Source organism: Pygocentrus nattereri, chromosome 18, assembly GCF_015220715.1.
Source record: "Pygocentrus nattereri isolate fPygNat1 chromosome 18, fPygNat1.pri, whole genome shotgun sequence".
Taxonomy (NCBI): Eukaryota; Metazoa; Chordata; class Actinopteri; order Characiformes; family Serrasalmidae; genus Pygocentrus; species Pygocentrus nattereri.
In genome coordinates, this window is record NC_051228.1 from 31228968 (window position 1) to 31250340 (window position 21373).

The window sequence follows — 21373 nt, forward strand, 5'->3', positions numbered from 1 at the left end:
AGTATGTCAGCATGTCTTCCATTACCATTGCAAGTATATGAGCAGATGAAAGGTACTGAAAAATGCAATTGATGGGTCACCTGCCATCATTTTCCATCTTTGTCAATGACATTTTTGGTGATGCAGGTTGCATTTGGAAAAAGAAAAAACTCTTTTTCCAGAAGAACATCTGATTGTGACAGGACATGAATAATTAACCTGCGCACAGGTGCCGAAAATGTCCTCCATTTTCTGAGAACTTGCTCCATGATTTATTTAAAAGACTTCCCTCAAAGTCAGTTTAAGGTTTCTCCTTTCTTGCTTTTTAATGGGAAATTATTCCCTTTCTCCTTTTTTCTGTCCTTGTCTGGATTAATATAAACGATGATGGATTAGAATGCATGACAGTGGATTAAGACCACTCACGTCTCTGACAAAATGGCAAGCTTAAGACTGGGCAGGTGCACCATTCAGGTAGGAATAACTGTTGCTCTGTAAACTTGATTCACTCTTCATTCTGTATGCCTGGCTTTTTGTTAACTGTAAGGGGGGACTATGGTGCAGAAGGGCACACGGCTGTCACGTAGGCTGTGCTTAGAGTTGCCAACCCCAAGTCATCGGCCTTGAATTGACTGGGGCCTCCTTAATTACGAAAACTAAATCCATGAGATTTTCAGTGTTTTTCATGGGAAGTCAGGGGAATAAAATTAGTGCAAATAGATTCAGTTTGTGTCTCCACTTTCAAAAGGTTACTGATTTTAAACAAAAATAACCCAGAGCGTAGCCAACTTACTCTAGCTACTACTGTAGAATGCTCTGTTGTCTGTGAGCCAGAGCAAACTAGCTAAACTAACTAGCTAAATTGAGTTGCAGAGACAGCACAGCACAGAACACTTTTGCAAACTAGCTGGCTAATTTTATGAGCTGGAAAGAAGACCGCAGATCAGACCACTCTACATTTTGCAATCCAAAGCAGCTACCTAAACTAGCTAGCTATTTTGTTAGGTCACAGAGATCACAGCTCTCTAGGTCTAGCAGACTAAGCTGTAGGCAGGTATGGGATAGCTAATGAAAAATTACTAGTTAGCTACTTTGTAGCTACTTTCCTAAAAAATTTGTAGCTAGCTATAATTTAGCTACTTTTCCAGGAAGAGTAGTAGCTACTTTTTGAAAAGTAGTGCACTGCATTTTAGCTACGTTCAAAGCACAATTGTCAATGTTTGTGAATGTCCACCTGACACACGAAATAAGCCCAACTGATAGTGTGAACAAGACACTGCATTTAATCCTGTACCAGATAAACACACAATTGAAAAGCTGCAAATGAGTTAAGTGATACTTTTTTGATCCCACAACCGGGGAAATTCCACCTCTGCATTTAACCCATCCGTGAAGTGAAACACCACATACACACTAGTGAACACGCACGCATTAGGGGGCAGTGAGCAAACTTGCCCGGAGCAGCGGGCAGCCCTATCCATGGCGCCCGGGGAGCAGTTGGGGGTTAGGTGTCTTGCTCAAGGACACCTCAGTCAGGGACTGTCGGCCCTGGGGATCGAACCGGCAACCTTCCGGTCACAGGGCCAGCTCCCTGACCTCCAGCCCACAACTGCCCCCAAATAAACAAAAAGTGTAGCCAACAAACAAACTTACACACCCAAAGGCCTGATATCCAACAAGAATTTAGACTAAAGGCAAAGTCAACAAAACTCAACAAAAATACAAACCAGAGAATTTTGTGCAAAGCTTTATCAACTGTTTAAATAAATTGGAGTAGTTTTAAAGATTTCAGCAAGATTCACTAATCAGGCATAACATTCTGACCACCTCCTTGTTTCTATGCTCATTGTCCATTTTATCAGCTCCACTTACTATTTTATAGGTGAATTTTGTAGTTCTACAGTTACAGAATGTAGTCCTTCTGTTTCTCTGAGACTTTGTTAGCCCCCTTTTTACCCTGTTCTTCAGTGGTCAGGAACCCCATGGACCCCTACAGAGCAGGGGGGTTTAGATGAACAGCCACAACCCATCATTGCTAAAGTCAAAGACTATACACAGAGCTCATCATGAGTGAAGGAAGAGAACTCTGAGACACAGATTTCAGAATTGATGACCAGTTTCCATGGGAAATACTGGACAGACGGAGAAATCTGTTCACGATCAGAAAAGAATTCACAAAGGAAGGCAAAACAGCAGTTACTTCTGTGGATACGTCGACAGCCAGTTGTATTGTGATAAAACAAAATCTCTCTCTCTCTCTCTAATACAGTGGAAAATCTCTCTACCTCTCTATGTCCAAGGTATATACTTACACAATGTAGGAATGAAACTCTATATTAAGCTGTAATCGCCCTCTGTGTGTGTACGAATGTTTACACGTGTGTATGTGTGCTTGTACTTGGTGCGCATATAATTCTGTGGTGTGTGGGTGGGTGGGTGGGTGTGTGTGTGTCTGTGTGTACGTACATGTATATGCTAAGTTGTAACCTCTTTCTATCTCTCTCTCCCGCTCTCTATTGCACACACCCACACGTGTACACACTCACACTCAGTCATGCAGACACATGCATGATCCCACATTGACTCACACACCCAACTAAACAAAACCTCTCATCACTGCCATATTTTCCAGATATTAAAGATGTGAACAGAGAACACTCTACACCACACACACCAGAAGAAAATCACAAACATCTTCACACTCATTTAACACTTTTAATACAACAATTGAATTCTACACTAGACATGTCGCCACTTAAGTTTGTAACCTGGAACATTTTGTGGTATTGGCACACAGGCTCAACAGACCAAGGTACTACACCTTCTATCTTCTTTAAAGGCAGATATCTGTTTATTATGAGAAACACACCTATCAGAAACAAATAATCACACATTTGAAGGCAGCACAGTTCAGTCACATTCTCAGCTTACTACACCTCCAAACAAAGAGGTGTTTCCATCCTAATAAATCAAAAAAGCGCTTTCAAGCATAACACCACTGTGTCAGACCCAGAAGGAAGCTATAGTATAATCAACATTAGCATTTCCAATATCTCAACTACTGCAAATATATATGGCCCAAATACTGATGATCCACCATTTTTTTCAGGAGTTTTTCACTCATCTCTATATTATCTCAGATGCTGCGATTATAATTGGAGGTGACTTCAATACAGTCATGAACCCATATCTAGACAGAAAAACCAGTGCACACTCCACCCGTAACTGGCAATCACCAGATACCATTAAATACTTTTTGACTGAATTGGGGCTCGGCAATGGTTGGCGCCTCAAACATCCAAATGACCAAAGAATTCTCTTTCTGTTTACCAGTTCACGGCTCACATTCTCGCATTGATTTTTTTTTTTTTTCCTAACCAGTAACTCCATCACATCTAACATCTCAGACATAATATACCACCCTATAATAATTTGTGCCTGTACCCCTGTTTCACTCAAGTGGAATATAAATCACAAACATAAATCTTTCAGATCGTGCTTTAATACTTTCTCTCCTAAAGGATTTAGAATTTGATAGTTATATCAGAAAAGAGTGGGCATCCTTCTTAGAAATAAATGATTCTCCAGAAACTTCAACACTACTTTAGGAAACCGGGAAAGCTGTACAAAGAGGCAAAATAATAATAATACAGAAAGTGAATCTAATCTACAACAAAAAATTAAGGAATTATCAAATAAGATGTTCAACAGCCCCACAGCTAAAACTGAAAATGAGCTAAGAAAATGTAAATCACACTACAGCAAACTCATAAATAAGAAGACTCAATTCCTAATACAATTAAGACACAAACATTTTGAGTGCAGCAACAAATCTGGAAAACTCTTGTCTAGAGATTTAACTTTATAAACATTAACTTTTATTATTTATAATGTTTGTACCGTTTCCCGTTTCTAATACTGAGTGCCTTACTTCTATTACTCTGCTGCTACTGTAATACTGTGAATTTCCCTGCTTTGGGACTAATAAAGGATTGTCTTATCTAATCTAGTAAAACAAAGATAAAACAATACCAGTTATCAATGATGAGAGACTAAATATAACGCAAACACCAGAAGATCAATCAAGTATGCAGAAAATTTTATAAAAATCTATACTCACTAGAACACCATCCAGAAACAGAAGACATTTGTACTTTTCTTAATAACATAAACCTTCCACGGCTGACCAAAGAACAAACACATACTGCAAAATCCAATAACATCAGAAGAACTTTATAATGCCCTTCACCGCATGTCTAATAATAAAGCATCTGGTCCTGATGGCTTTCCTGCTGAATTTAATAAACACTTCTGGACAATACTCACCCCACTATTAAATAGAATGACTGCTAAAATAAAGCATAAAGATTTTACCATCTGAAATGAATGCTGCTATTATTTCACTTCATCTCAAACCTAACAAAGACCCCACCCTACCCTCCAGCTACTGTCAACTATCCCTCTAACACAGACAGAAAAATTATAAGTGTAACGGGGAGCGAGGTAGCGGACGCATGTGCGGAGGCAAGCAACTTTTTTATTGAGGGCAAAAACAGGGTCCTAACGGTCCAGGTTCATGTCGCCAACACGTAAAGAATCAGGTACAGACATGACGAACAAACCAAACAGTTCTAACACCAAAGACCAGCAAACACAAGGGGCAAACACAGGGCTTAAATACACAGGGATAACGATGGACAGGTGAAGACAATCATGGGCGGAGTTAAAAAACAAGGGGCTGGACTAAACCAAAACAAAAACGCACATGGACAGGACTGGGAGGGGCCAATCATGACAATAAGCAAGAACTTGGCGACTAGATTAGAAACAGTTATCCCATCACTTATACATCCCGATCAGACCGGCTTCATCAAAGGAAGACATTCAGCCACTAACATGCACAGACTACTTAACTTGATACGTCACACATCGATTCACAAATCAGAAACTGCAATAGTCACATTAGATGCAGAGAAAGCTTTTGATGAAGTCGTTTGGAAATTCTTGTTGACCACATTGCGCAAAATGGGGAGAATCATTTATTAATTGGATAAGTCTTTACACTGCTTTCAAGGCCACAGTTAATACTAATGGACTAATCACCAAATTTCACACTGCACAGAGGCAAGGATGCCCCTGGTCACCCCTCCTATTCTCAGTTTTTGTAGAACCATTGGCAGCAGCTAAACAACAAAACACAAACATAAAAGGTATCCAAACCCAAATGTAGAACACAATCAGTTTATATGCAGATGACATCCTACTGTTTTTGCAGAATCCCCCAACATCAGTTCCTCAAACCATACAAATTATTGAAATTACTCCATTAGCTGGACTAAATCTACCATACTACCAGTCAACATGAACTTATCAGCTACAGCAGCACAGTCTCTTCCCCTTGAACGTCCAATACGTCACATTTCTGGGCATCAAAATTTCCTCCCAGCTGTCAGAGCTGCCTAAACTCAATTTTAACCCATTACTCTCAACTATAAACAGTGACCTCAAATGCTGGATGAACTTTCCACTATCCCGTATTGGCAGAATATCTACAATCGAAATAAAATATGACCAAATAAAATATTACCAAAAGTAAAAAAAATTTTTCTCAATGATTCCAATTCAACCTCACTCTATCTGGTTCAAGGCTTTTATCTCCAAATTTTACTGTAAAAATAAACCACCTAGGATCAAATTAGTTTCATTACAGAAGCACAGAACCCAGGAAGGCCTTGAAGCCCCTAATTTCCAAAAAAACTTCCTAGCAAACCAATTACAATACATAATAAAATGGATAAAGTCTAATTAAACGTGAATTATGCAGAGCAGTAGAACAAGCTTCAAGTAATGAAATCCAACTCTCACTTACCATTCATTAGTACAACACTCAAACACCACTCTTGTTTCAAAATCCCAATGATAGCGTCAACACTGAAAGCTTGGTGGAAACTGCACAAGACCACTGATACTATAATTTCACCCTCCAAACACTTACCCATATGGCACAACCCCGACTTTCATGCCACCAAAAAAACAACTTTACGCAAATGTAAAAATAAAGGTATTACACGTTTACATCACATACAGAATAAAAACTTTAACCATTTCACATTTAACCCAGGAATAAGGCATTGAGAGTAATGTTCCAGCGTTTCTGGAATATCCTCTGCTTAGACCCATATTAAACTCAAAAATTAAAGACAAAAAAGATATACTAGAACTAAGTCCTAAAAATCTCCTCCTCAAAAAAAAAGTTAAAGTTTAAACTGTATAAATTCCTATCTGAGTTAGACCAGACAATTTATGTACAAAGGAAAAAGTGGGAAGATCTCTTGGTTACTCCCTCTACTGACCACGGGACAAAAATTCTGGAAAACATGTTTAGCATGAGTAACAATACCAACCTCCACCTCATACAATATAAGGTAACTCGGAGTACACTACACTGGGCTCTATAAAATGGGAATAAGTAGACTCTGAAATCTGTAGACACTGTTCACTAAACAGTCCTGACAATTACATACATGCCTTGTGGTACTGCACACCAGTCAAGTACTTCTGGCAACTTGTCATAAATCGGTATAGTTATAAATTGGTCCTCCAAAGAGGGGGAGTGGTGGCAGGCAAAAAAAGGATTTGTTAGCCAGAGCAAATTAGCTAAACTAGCTAGCAGAATAGACAGCAGCTCAGAACACTCAGCACGCTAGCTAAACTAAATAGCTAATGTGATTAGCCACAAAAGAGATCGCAGCTCAAAACACCCTGTCTTGGACCACACAAGCTGAACTAGACAGCCAATTTTGATATGCCACCAAAAAAAATTAACCTACACAGTTATTACATGATTTTCCCAGATTTGCTCAGATAAAGTTGGCAACTCTAGCTGTGCCAGCTAGTTAGAAAAAACTTCTTGCTCTCTCCTTGTCAGGACAAGATAGCAGGTGAGTGTGTTCGGTTTAGAAGCAGTTTTAATGTGTTGGAGGCAGAACAGAGAGCCAAAGTGCTGATGCAGCCATTTTGTTCCCCTTCTCATTCCCCTCTCGCTCTCAGAAATCTTTCTGTACTGTTCATTCACTCTTCAAAACTCTCCAAAGTGGTTTGCTGTCTCCAAGAGGCGAGCCTTGAGAGAATGAACCTGAGTTCAGGTGAGAGAGGCTTATCTACACAGAGCTGGTATATCAGGTATACCTACCATATAAGAACTCTTTGTAGTGATACATTTACTGTCTGCAGCCCATCTGTTGCTGTCAGCCACTCTCTGCCCCATCCGTCAATGGAAAGGGACCACCTTATAGGACCACTGTGGACCAGCTTATTGTCACTGCTGGGTTGAGAATTTTCTACCAATCAACAATACCAAGCTAGCAGTGTCCCTTGTCAGAAACTGACCACTGATGAAGTGCTGGGCAGTACCTAACAGGCATGTGCATAGTAGATGGGCTCCAACAAGGTACCTACTAGGTAGATGTTCCTAACAAAGAGGCCAGTAAGTGTCTAACAGCCTTTCCCTTCTCCCCATTTCTCTCTCTCTCTCTCTCTCTCTCTCTCTCTCTCTCTCTCTCTCTCTCTGCCTTTTTCAAGAAAGAAAAGCACAAGATAGAAAGGATGGTAGAGGTCTCTGGGGCGTGCTGAATACTATGTAAATGTGCAGAGCGATTGAATAATTACGGCCTTTAGATCTTTTTCTGATGAGCGCTCGCTTTGCTGTTGATCGCTGGGAGCGTGGCCCTTCTGACAATTCCACCAGAAGGGAGGGAGGAAGAAGAGGAAAGAGAAAACGCAGAACAGAGAAGCTGAAGTTAGCTGATCAAAGGAACGAAAGAAGCCCCTTTTTTTGCTCTCCTACATCTGAATCCATGAGAGTGTCTGCCTCTTATAGTGGAATAATAAAGTAATGACGAGGACATTGAAATGAGACGTATAGAAACCTTTTGAAGTTTCCATGCTGATACTAGTTTCCCCTTTGAGCCACATTTACATTTAGCTTGGGTAGATCAGCCTATTGCCACAGTGCCTGAGCCAGGGCTTACCGCAACAAGTCCCAAAGACCCAAACGCCTGTCTAAGGCAGCAGGAATTCAAGTTTTAAACCTACACTGCTATAATTAAAAATGAAAGTAGCATTACTGAGCATTATGGTTTGAGAAAAACATGCCAAAAACATGGTGTCCTTACACTGTCGCAAGTCACCCAGCACTTTTAGAAATAAAGAGGATGTGCTAGTACCTTTTTCATTCATCAAGGTACAAACAATGTAAATGTTCCCTCAAAGATACAACCATCGTTTTAGGGTCTAATTGTGTATCGTAAATACTTTTCACATAGTAGAAAAGTACATATTTGTACATTTTGCGTAACTTAATGTTTTAAAACAGATCAATAAACTAAAAAGCCTGGCAATAAAACAAGATGGTGTGTGAATACAACTTAGAAAATATCATTTCAATAGATTATGGCACAACTATGTTCCCTGACTAAAGGTACTGAGATGTACCCTTGAGGGGACAACCCCAGTGACAATTTCGTACTTTTTTTTTCCTGAGAGTGACTACACTCCTTAAAATCCCAGGCTTATTACACACTAAGGCTTATTTTTCAGTACCGAGACTTCAATGCAAGCTAGCTAAGCTATTCCTAGCTTAGAGAAATGTGGTCCCTGGACATTTAAGCAGTTATGGTCCAATTATGTACCTTAAATAGGTTTTTCCTAAGGGACAAAGTACCTATTAAGTTATTATATTATTAAGCTATGTGAATATTACCCAGTAATATTGTTTCACTTGCCCCTCCATCACTTCCCCATCTTTTAAGCAAAAATGGTCAGCTAGCTCAGAGACCGTCCCTACTCTCTTATTTTAATGACTATATCAAGGTATTAACCTAATTTTTCCAAAAAGATGTTCATCTGGTGGAGCCAGAGATTCTGAGAGAGGAGCAAACTCGACAAGGGCAACAAGCTTTTCTTTGAGAATTACTTGCTTGGTCAAATTATGCGATTTAACTTTAGATTTTTAATGTTGTGTTATACAGTGTCAAGTGGAATCAGCCATATCTGTGTTGCTATGTATGCTAAATGGCATATGTGTTGATTAGTAACATTGCAAATTTTAATGTTTGAACTTGCTGAACTTAAAAATGTTCCTACTATGACTCAGGATTGAATACGGAGGTGTGAAAAGGCTGCATTACATATGTCCACTACGCTGAAAGTAAAGCAGTCATTTAAGGTCCTTACATTTATTCTCACTTACAGGTCACACTTTCTTCCCCTGTGAATGGATAGATTGGGTTAGAACAGGTCAGGGTTAACGGTAATGGTGGGTGAATAGACTCCATTAGAGTAGGAGAACACTGAGGTAAAAGACTGCAGTAAGCAGGAGGAGGAACAGGTCAAATGAGGAGAGCCGCCTGTTCTTAGGGCCTCTCCTCTTAGCCTTGCCTGTCACTTCATATTGCATCAATTTGAAGTCCACCTGATGGCACCACTGACCTTTACAGACAGCAGTGCCCCAAAACCCATGACCAGATGGCAGAGGGGGCACTTGGCCTGAGGAGAAGGTGTTATAATCTTTAAAAGACTTGTTTTACCACTTCTTGGGGAGAATTTAATCTGTCTTTATGCTGAAGCTTTTGCTGGCTCTTTTTGGGCTCGAGAGGTTGAAGTACTGAGGCAGACGATAGAAGAAAAACAGTGAAATCGTTGAAAGAGAGGCACTTTCTGATGCAAGTTTTTTCTGTCTTGCATGTATTTCTCCACTATAGCCTGAAGCACCACTTATCCTAGACTAACTCTGGTAAAAACGAAGATAATGAAAGTTTATGAGGAGGAAATGAACTGCTTCTCTTTCTATCTATAACCTGTGCAATGGGCAAAAAAGTTTGCTGCTTAACGTCAAGGTAAATTAGGACTCCGAAACCTTTGTAATATTGCTGACTGATGACGAGTATATCACATTTGAATGGAAACGCAAAATGAAAAGACAGTTCTTCAAAAGAACCATTTCAAACACATTATCCCCAGCGTAGAGTTATGGAGAAAAAAGCACTTGCAGTATTAAGAGCCAAAAATAAATGATATATACAATTGATTCAAGATGTGAGCTGCAGCTTTAAGCGATGTTGCTCTGCTTTGTAAAGACACTGTTGGGCCAGAGCCCAGCCTGCACTCGACCACAGCCTGGTCCAGCTTCGACTCTGCCTATGCCCATTGTTTTAATGCTCTAAATGTCAGTAATGAATCAGACAGGCCTGGCTGGCGGCTGTTGAGTTGGTAATGGTTTGCGCTGTGTGATTAGTAGCTGAGGAGTGCACTGAAGGACGCTTATGCAAAGAATCAATGAGCCTGTTAATGCCGCTCTGGCTTAAGGTGCCTTTTTAACAGATCTGCCTAATCGCTGCAGGCATTTTAATTGAGCAAGATATAAGTGTGTAACTCCGACTACGGCGGTTTGACAAAAGCATTCATCTTGAAGTCCTAGAACACCTTCTGTCTCACTCTGAAGTGGCTAGTGGACACATTATGGCACTATCTGAAATGAGAAATTGCTTTTTTACGGGTAGCTTCCTCTCTTTAACCTATATATTTGAATCTTCTACTCAGAGAATACTTTACCTTGGTTCACAGAATCTGAACCTATTTATAGCATAAAGAGTACAGCTGGTGTGGTTTTTAAGGCCCAAATTGACACAAAATTGAACTTAAACACATTTCCATTTAGTCCAAATGACGTCAATCAGCCAACAATTGATGTCCAAATATCTTCATGAATTTAGCAACGGATATATAAGACTAATGCAGCTAACAAATAATGGAATCTTGCACCCCAACAACAAGCACTGCAATGATCTCTCACTTGAATCAAACTACATTGAGTTGTTAAGTAATCTGAAATAGACTTGCTGATGTGGTTTCTGACAATGTATGACAAACTGTTGTCTATAAAAATGGACAAAAGTACATCATACACCTAAAATGTCAATTTCTTTCCCTCATAAGTGCTATAATTCGTACTTACATACAAAATCATATAAGTCAATTTGAGAGTACTTAAAGCTACACTATGTAAGTGTTGGGAGTTTGGAGACCTCTCTGGTGGAAATATAACTGCACATCTTCTTCTTCTTTTGGCTGCTCCCTTTAGGGGTTGCCACAGTGGATCATCTGCCTCCATCTTGCCCTATCCACTGCCTCCTCTACTTTTACACCAACCATCTGCATGTCCACCTTCACTACATCCATAAACCTTCTCCAAGGTTTACCTCTTATCCTTCTACCCGGCAGCTCCATCTCCAACATTCTTTGACCAATAATATATATATATATATGTATATATATTTCTAATATATATATTATATAAATATAACTGCACATGACGTGCTGAAAAATGATTTGCAACATTTTGTGCTTTCCCCAAGCAGGTGTATCTGACGATTATGTGCACATTGAAAGAATATTCAAAGAGAACTGAAAATTTGGTGTAGGACCTTCCAAGGATGTAAGTGAATTATCTTCATTTTCATCATTTAGTTTACTGTTGTTTTTTGCATTTGAGACCTAAACATCATGGCAGACCTTCTTTTTGAGCCTGTGTGTGAGATGTTTATGCATAAAGACATGACATGGTGCAAAGAAACTCCATTAGAAAGTCCATGAAGTCACAGTCCATAAGAATGATTTCACGACAGTTTGTATGATGCTAAACTGGCAGGTTATAAGCTTCCATAACTTGTCATAGCTCCAGTACAGTCCATGTGTCTTTAATCTTATTATAAACCTAAAAATAACCTTTCAGAGTGAGGACTGCTTGTTGAGAAGTGCTACCATAGTCAGGGCACTGTGTGTAAACAGGCCCAGTAAAACACTGACTTGAGCATTTATGTGAAGTAAAATTCTCAGCACACAGTTCGGCTCCACCCTGAGCGCTGTGTTCTGAACTGCTGCAGTGACATCCAGTGGCTGTCAGCAGACCTGCACCTGTTTTTTCTGCATCGTTTTTCTAAGAAACTCTTAAGTGAGCGTTAGAACATTCAGTTTCTTCCAGCAATGGTAAGATGCTCCTTCAGATACCAGTTGTACTTTGTTGTTGTGTACTCAGTTATGGCCAAGTATATGTGATTAAAGCTGATACATCAGTTGGCAATTTAAACATTTCCTAAATCTATAAAACTGTCTCTCTCGTTCCCTCACTCTCTCCAGATATATAATCCTCTGATCAGACATTACATTGTGACCACCTCTTTGTTTCTATGCTCATTGTCCATTAGCTCTACTTACTTTGTAGTTCTACCATTACAGACTGCAGTCCATCGGTATCTCTGATACTTTGTTAGGCCCATTTTACGCTGTTCTTCAGTGGTCAGGTCCCCCATGGACCCTCACAGAGCAGGTACTATTTGGGTTGTGGATCATTCACAGCACTGCAGTAACACTGGTGTGGTGGTAGTGGTGTGTTAGTGTGTGTTGCACTGGTCTGAGTAGATCAGACACAGCAGTGCTGCTGGAGTTTTTAAACACTGTCACATTTTAAACACTGTCAGGTGTGTGTGTGTGTGTGTGTGTGTGTCGTCAAGGGTTATATATCCCTGAAGGAGAAGTGGCTTAGTGGATGGATGGATGGATGGATGGAAGGGTTATAGCAAAGGCTTTAGTAAAGAAAATGATTCTGTATAGAACAGAATAGCACAGAATAGGGTTTGAATCATGAAAGGGTTCTTCAGATTGATGACAAATGTGCTACAGATATTTTTATGCAGAACCTTTTTGAAAAAAGTGCTTCTGTTGTTAAGCTTGACATTGTAACAGGTAGAGGAATCCTTTTGGGTGCTATATAGAATTATTTTCAAAAACGTTCTATATAGAACCATCTACAGCACGTTCTCCATCAGTATGAACAACCATTTCATGATGCAAAGAACCCTTTAATCATGCATGTTCTATATAGAACCATTTTCTTTACTAAAGAGCATTTGAAGAAACCTCTTTTTTAAGCGTACTGTTCAGAGGTTTTTTTCCAAAACTGGAGCTCCAAACATTATCAAAAGATATCAAGGCCCAATCCCATTCCAACTTATGCCTCTACCTCTTAGCCCTTACCCCTCCATTTTGCGCATTCTTGCCTAGGGGCAGGGTGTCCTGATTTTTAAAGTAGAAGGGTAGGGCGAAGTGTTAGGGCTACATGGCCCTTTCAATGTATTATGGCCCTTTTCTTCTTATCAAGCATTGAAAATTGCTGATGTTTTGGTAGCTAGCTAATTTCCTGTTCCACCTTGTATCGTAAACAACATTTAAATTGGAACAGGAAAATTCAAACAAGAAGCTGGCGAATAGCTGATTTCAGTTTCATATCACCAAAAATTAGAGGTGGGTGATAAATAATTGCCCCCACCCCACCATTTTCGAGGCATATAATGCCATAAATTTAGCTAAAGCCAAGCAGTGAGGTCGCCCTCCTCTGCCTATAGAGCACCGCTAGTAACCTGATAATGAAGCAGTGGAATGCCCCATTTTGTAAGGGAAGAGTTCAACCACTGCCCTTTGTACCCCTCCAAGGGGTAAGGTGACACTTGAAAACAAGGGGTAAGGGTAAAAATAAGAAATGAGATTGTGCCTAAGAAAATAGGACTGCTAACAACCATGCAACACCTCAATGACCACCAAAACCGTCACGGTCAGATAGCCAGTACTTTCATCTTTGAGAGAGAGAAGAAAATCAAGCTCCACTCTTGCTTCAGATCCGAAAACACCCACAGGTGTTTCCGTCCATCCTTCCACTGTGAGAAGACAACTCAGCACCGTGAGTCTGAAAGGATGCGTAGCTGCCGAGAAGATTTGGCAGTTAAACAGAGAAGCTATATATAGAAAGAGATTTCAAATGATTTAAAAAATAACAATTGGACAAAGTTTTAAAACGAAAAATGTAATTTTAAAGGATCATTCTTTTAAATAAGCGAGCCTGATGAACCTCTTTAAAAGAACCTCCACATAATGTAATGTTCTATACCAATTATTATTTTATTCTTAAGACCATACATACAAGTCTAGAACCATTTTGGAACCTTTACTTCTATGACTGTTCGACAGTTTTACAAGAAGGAAATATTTTTGCAGTCTATTTCACCCCCCCCCCCTCTCATTTACACACAGACACATTTACATTTTCTAATCTACCCCTGTAGTCAGATGTTTCCATAGGAACCCTGTGAAGCAGCCTGTGCTGCAGCAGTGATTGTCTCTTGCCACTGTTAGAAGCCTGAGTGAAGTGGTTCAGTGGTGTGGGCTGCTGGGCCGGAGCTTTTTGGTTCAGGCCTGGTTAATAAAGTCTTCCAGCAGCTCCCTGAGGAAATCAGCCTCTACCTGCTGCACACAAGTGCCCCTTCCTCCACCTCTTCACCACACATGCTCTGCCTTATTCAGGAGATATTTGGACTCCTACATCCATTTTTTCCCCCTCAAAGAGAAATGTCACCAGCCCCATGTAGCCTGCACCATATCCAATCAACTCTTGGCTTCCAGCAGACTGAAACTAGTGCAGCGCTCCCTGCTGCTAATGTCCTGCCATGGCACCCTGAGGCTTGCTGGTTCACTAATGAATATGACATTGTGTCGTTCCTAGCACCACTTTTTGAAAAAGTGTGCAAATTAATGGTCCTAAAATCTGTCTTTTTCAAAGGCCACTTCAGTTCATTAATCTAATCCACACACTAAAATCCCACTAGACTGCGCAATCTACACTCTCAGAAATAAAGGTATGAAACTGTCACAGGGGCAGTACCCTGTATTGACTCCACACACCCCGTCTCATCTCCAGGCCTTTTATTTTATTGTTCTGTTTTAAAACATCACGTTATGAAAAGATACAAATATGAACTTTTCACCTGCAAAAAAAAGATTTAAGGTTCAGAATTGGACCTTAAAACCATTGCTGTACCTTTGAGGGAACATTTACATTGTTTGTACCCTGATTAATGAAAAATGTACCTGCACAGAGCCTTTATTTGTAGCAGTGTATCCTACCCTGGAAATGTTATAAAGGGGGAGTTCATTGGTGGTAAAATACATGAGGAAGTTTGTAACACTCCACATGAGTCAGTTTATGGAGAAAATCTTGTCCTTTTAATAAGAGAAGCATCAAGTAGGAAAAGCTTCTCTTCTTTGTGGAGATATGTGCATGTGCAGAAGCCAGAACAAGCTGAAAAAACATGTTTTGTGCATTAATTAAGCCAAAAAAGTACAAACTATTTACGTTTGTCAGATTTTCAGTGATTTCAAAATATGAACTGTTAATCCAGCTTTTAGTTTGATGGGTATAGGTCTCTCCTTGTTCAAAGGGAAAGGAGTCTGTTCATGCATTGGTGGAAAGAACTTCCTGGGAGGTATTGCTAAGACAACCGTTGAGTGAAAAGACTTCCCTATACAGACGATGGCTGCTTCCACCATAGCAACTGCTGCCAGGTTGTTTTAGCTTTAAAGATTGTAGGCAAAAATCCAAGTTGCTACAAAACACTGGCGCAAAAATGTCACTTTTTGAAATTATGCAAAATAATTTTGCATAACACACACTGAGGTCTGGCAAAAAATAAAAAAATAAATAACTCTGGATATGCTAAATTGCCCCTAGGTGTGAGTGTGTGAGTGACTGTGTCTGTCTGTCTGCCCTGTGATGGACTGGCGACCTGCCCAGGGTGTATCCTGCCTTCCGCCCGATGACTGCTGGGATAGGCTCCAGTACCCCCCGCGACCCTGACGGAGAAGCGGCTTAGAAAATGGATGGATGGATGGAAATAACTCTGGCAGTGTATCTCAGCAATTAGCTATCTGAACAGCTATCTGCACTAGCTTTCATTTGTATCAACATAACTTGATTATTGCATCCACATCTGAAGTGTCATCTTCTCAAAAAAAAAAGTGCCGTCTGACACTTATCATTCAGTTACCTGATTTGAGAACATATTTCTGTCTATTACTGATATTCAGTTAATAGACAGAACCGTTTAGAACAGTTGAGTAGCAAAGAACCTGCAAGATATTTGCACCTATTGCCTACATTGTTTGTTTTGCAAATTAAATTAAACTGATAATAGATGTTTTGTTTTTAAGTTATAATAGTTTGCCATAAATGGAAAAAAGAAAGAAGCATCAACTTATTCCTTTTCACTTCTGCTACAAAATGTTGCTTTTTCATTTTAAATGCTACACTACTGAGCTGACTATAACACACACACACACATTTTCTAAACCGCTTGTCCTTCTGGGACACGGGGGAGCTGGAGCCTATCCCAGTAGTCATTGGGCAGAAGGCAGGATATATCCTGGACAGGTCGCCAGTCCATTGCAGGGCTCCTGACTATAACAGTGCAAAATGCAGCTGTATGCATGGATAGATTTACAGGATTCTTTTTTCTATAGCAGTTCTCTTCAGTAACAGCTTTGCCTCATTTTAGCTTGTCGTCTCTGTTCATTAAAATATTTCTTGACTAAGTATTCATTAGCGCTGGCTATGATCATGCTTGTCAGATAACCTTAGATCTGAGAACAGTCACTGATGGGGACAGATTTATGTTAGCATTCAAACATGGCGAGCAAAGTGACCAGTGGGTGTGTAGGTCAAAGTATGAGTCAAGGCTTAATTACAGCTCTGAAAGTCTCATTCAGAAAAAGTCACACTTAATATTTTTTTCTCCATCACTTGAAGACTAAAATGGCCATCTGGCACAGAAAACCCAAACAAGCTTGAAAGCTTGAAGCCCAAGCTCATTTTCTTAGCTTTTTAATAAGAGTTTGATGCAGTATGTCTGTGTAAACACTTGAAACATTAGGAGCTTTGACACATCCTTCTTTCTGTCCTCTGTGTATAGCATTTACTCTCCAGTCCAGAGAGGTTAAGCTGCAAAAACAGCGTTTTAAGTTTGTTGTTTCTATGATGTCAAGGAAACTAATGCATTTATATACAGGAGGGTCCAAAGGTCTGTGACCACTGATGAAAAGGTTTATATTTTGCATTCCTTTCTAATTGAATTTATTTAATTCAATACAAATTATATTATCAGCGTAATAAGTTGAATTATATACATTTGCTTTAATGATGGCGTGAACTCAAGCTGGCACAAGTTTGTTCACAAGCCTCTGATTAGTAGACCAAATCCACCTGAGAGTCATCTGAACATAAGCTTCAATGGAAGGAAAACGACTTACAAAAAAAAAAAAAAACTGTGCGAAAAGGTCAAAATGGTCGATGTTTCAAATGTACTTTAATTTGAATAGTGACCTAGAAATTCAGATATTTCATCTTTGTTTTGATTGTTGTAACATTTCTTTGTTTCCATCTTTTTTTAATTCTAAATATTTGTTATTTAAAATACCAGATTTACAACGGTCTCATACTTTGAACTCTGTAGACTGTATATCCGCATAGTCAGCCTACAGCAGTTTAGCTCCGCAGTTCACAAAAAAGTTATCACTCGTTCAGCCTGGACTGCTTTTTGAATGAAGCACAATACAGGGCAGCCAATTATAACAAAGGTCATTGATGTATGCATTTTCAAGCAGTGGTTCGGCAAAAATACATATCCAATACATTTCAACCCACTCAAACAGCTGGTCTTTATCAGGGCCGTGCAGACTGTCCAGTGTTGTTAAGGAAACAGTATGACTTGCTGTGAAACTACAGAAATAAACAAAACTTCAGTGTGTTGAACACTGCGGGAGCCAATTTACACAACATCTGTACTTGCAAACCACCTCATGAGTAGGGGTCCTGATCTAAAAGCAGTATTTGTGACAGTGACTGTCATAAATATGAAGAAATCTGATTCAGGATCAGTGCTTTGTGAATGCAAGCCCTGGATTTATCTGAAATCACTGAAGTTGTGTTCAGTTTTATAGCTCACAGTAAGTCAGAGAGCTCTAAAACACAGACAGGTTTCAGATTTTTTGGTGATGCATTTTTCCAGAAACTATGTGGGCTATTTGGGTGACTTGAGTTCCAGTGTTTGTCAGCAACATTGGCCAGGTAGCTACAGTTTGAGACTAAAGAAGCAAAATCTCGGCTTCAAACTTGTCTTGGGGTGGGCAGAATTTTTTGGGGGGATTTTATTCTTTAAAAGCATTAGTAATAAAACAGAGAGGTTGGAAAATGGTTATGAAAGAATGTATTATGTTTTTTGTACATTAACCTACACAAAAGAAAATCTCAAGGAAAAAATTAAATAGAAGAAAAGATGGATATTAGACCTTTTTGATATTTGCAGTAGTACACAAATATGTATTCATTCTGTGAAGGAGGGTGTCTGGTTGAATGTAATTTCACTGTAATGTTTCGTCAGTTATACAGGCAGAACATTCAGGGATTTTGTTACGAACATGCAAACAATCTCTCTCTCTCTCTCTCTCTCTCTCTCTCTCTCTCTCTCTCTCTGTGTCTCTCTCTCTCCTCTCTCTCTCTCTCTCTCTCTCTCTCTCTCTCTCTCTCTCTCTCTAGATTTACATTCCATGCAGAAGCGCTCTTGTTCTAGCTAATGAAGACCATGATTATGACCATTGAATGCAGTGTGTGGATGGAGTCCAGCTGAAGTCACTGCAGTCCACACTCCTTTAAACCAGGGATTTCTGCATAAAGTAATGTAGCCATTCATTTTGTTGGATAAGTGCAAATTCCAGAAGCCCCTTGAGCCAAACAGTGTAGTTTTAACCTCCTCACTCTACAAACACTGAAATATGAAACATTACATGCTTAGAAATATCCTTCTTTTTTGTCCTTTCTGTCTGTTGGTTTGTGCATTCACAGCTGCGCCTGCCGATTTGACAAGGACAACATGCCCCACTCACTTCCCTCAGTATTTCTTTTTTTCTTTTTCACAGCACAAGCTGCTACTTTATTGTACCTAAATGAATCCCTGATTCCTGCTTCATACATTGACAAAGAGATGGTTTGTTTTGTTCCAGAGAAAACAGAGATCTTTGACCATGATTCTTTATCCACACCCCCTCCAATCTGTGCTACACATTCACTCAAGAGCACAGAACCACTTCCACTGTTCCAAAATCAGGGCTGAGAATAAACACCAGGTGTTTCGGTAGACACGTTCCAGCTTTAGCAGGTGATTTTACTGCATTATGGTTCTTTAAGCAAATGAGCAGTGAAATGTGAAATTGGAAAACTGGCAGTTCCTTTATTGTTGATATTTTTTAGGAATGCTCCAGCATTTTTCAATCTGCTGCATCTAGAACACAGGCTTGATTACACAATAACGCATTGCAGTAATGTGATTCCTTTTTGTTGTAACAAAGTAGTGTAAAACATTACAGTTACTGACTTAATAAGAATTACGTTTCTTGTGTAACGTGTCTCCAAAAGAACAAAAGTAATTAGGTGTGAAACAATTTTATATATATTATTTATATATATTATTATTATATATATTTCCTCTCTATAGATTATCTGTGCGTAATATTTACATATAAGGGCTACATGCAGCCGCCTACTGTGTGACTTTGAACACATGTGAGTAACTTGGAAAGTGCTGTAAAGTTGGCCAACAATCTGTCAAACCAGCATTAATGCAAAAGTTTGGGCACTCCTGGTCAAATTATGTTTTGTTGATTTTCTGAGTGAAAATAAGTTAACACATCTGCTACAGACACACTTCTGCACGTTTAATGCCCTAATGCTGTTTATGTGCTGCATTAGACATATTGGGAAAAAATAAACCTAAAATGTGGCCTGTGTAAAGGTATGACACACTTCGTTTATTTGCCTTTAACATAAAAATAAAACATTTCACTTCAATTTGCAGAAAAATGCAGTGTTTAAGGTTTTCCATCTAAAGGTTGTGTTAACGTATTTTTTTAACTTAGAAAATCAAAACAACAGGTTCACCTTTTGCATATGTCTGTTAATGGGACTGATAAAGATATCAGTGCTGAAGAAGAGAGAACTCCAACCTCACCTGAACAGGTCAGACTTTATTTTCATTCAGAAACAGCTCTGTAGGCATTACATTTTATTCTTAAAGATTTTATTTCGAGGCAGCTATTTTTGAACTGTTTCTGCAGGCTAGTTTTTCAGCTTTTACCATTCATTCAAATCAAGCATGTACAAGCATATATCTTGTTCAAGGACAGTAACATGTCTTGTAAATGATGTTTACTTTGATTGGCTGTTTCTTTTGAAATAAAGTACTGAAAAGAACTACTGGTTTTCTTCTTTATGGTTGATACAGATTTGTAAGAATTTTAGCATGTGGGCAGTCGTGGGCTGGAGGTTAGGGAGCCAGCCTTGTGACCAGTTCGATCCCCTAAGCTGACAGGACTCAAGACAAGTGCCCTTGAGTAAGGCACCTAACCCCCAACTGCTCCTGTGGCACCATGGAAAGGGTTCTGGGAAGTGTTCTCACTGCCCCCTAGTATGTGCATGTATGTATGTAAGTATTTGTGTCTGTCTCATTGCACGGATAGGTAAAATGCAGGGGTCAGACTATTGTGTGCAAGTACAGTTAGTCAATAGTTCTGCTTTCTAACTTAGAAGGAAAATCATGAATAGTGAGATTACATTTTCAATAAAGTTCACATTACAGTTTGAGAATAGTAATTACTTATTTGTAATGAATTACTTTTTTGAGCAACTGCCTTAACTGTGTCGATTACCACAGACAATGTCAGTGTTTCTCTGTAGTTTCCTGAAAATAAGAGAAAACATGTTGAATCAAAATGTGATTATAATGGTAGACAATGGGCAACTGCTTCAAATTCAGGCCATAAATCTGTATAACTTCAGAGACGAGACAAGTTTTCCAGAGGAGAAAAATGTCTCATAACATGGTTGCCAGTGTCATGATGTATTTTCACAAGCTTCTGTTGAAACATACTTATAATAGAAGTCAGTGGGCAGATGCTGAAATGTGCACCTGCTCACTGATTTCTACTGTAAGTGTGTTGTGAGTCAACAGGTTTTCTGTTCTTTTTTTTAATTAGGGAATATTATTATCTGTGCTAATGGACCATATGCTACAGATGCAGCTGATCAGGACTAGGTCAAGAAATGTCAGAGTAAGACTTTTGGGAAATTAGTGGATTTAAAAAATGTTTCTTTTCATTTAATTTCATCAAAAGTTTAAAAAAATGTGTAAGCATGTACCTGATATTTAGCTCTTTCTCTCTCTCTCTCTCTCTCTCTCTCTCTCAATCCCCCTCCTTACACAAATTCACACACTTCTTCAGTTTGCTGCAGTGTTCTTTAAATACCCTCCAAAAGCATAATTAGCAATTTTTCCCCACTATCAGGCGACATCACCGTCCAATCAGATGCTTTAAGTGTATGAGGCTGTGGAGTTCATGTGAGAAATGAGTGTGTTCCCTTGGAAAGCAGAATTCCTCCAGGAGCCTGTGCCAAGCTGTAATG

General features: G+C 39.3%; 1 protein-coding gene across 1 annotated transcript in view; it reads left to right on the forward strand.

Annotated features, from left to right (window-relative positions):
* gbe1a (glucan (1,4-alpha-), branching enzyme 1a) overlaps window positions 1–20127 on the forward strand; it is a 235988-nt gene extending 215861 nt beyond the window's left edge. Inside the window, exon 16 of the mRNA XM_017681944.2 lies at window positions 18455–20127. Coding sequence (XP_017537433.1) covers window positions 18455–18517 — 63 coding nt within the window. The 3' untranslated portion in view covers window positions 18518–20127. The remainder of the gene's footprint in view (window positions 1–18454) is intronic.
* The last annotated feature ends 1246 nt before the right edge of the window (window positions 20128–21373 follow it).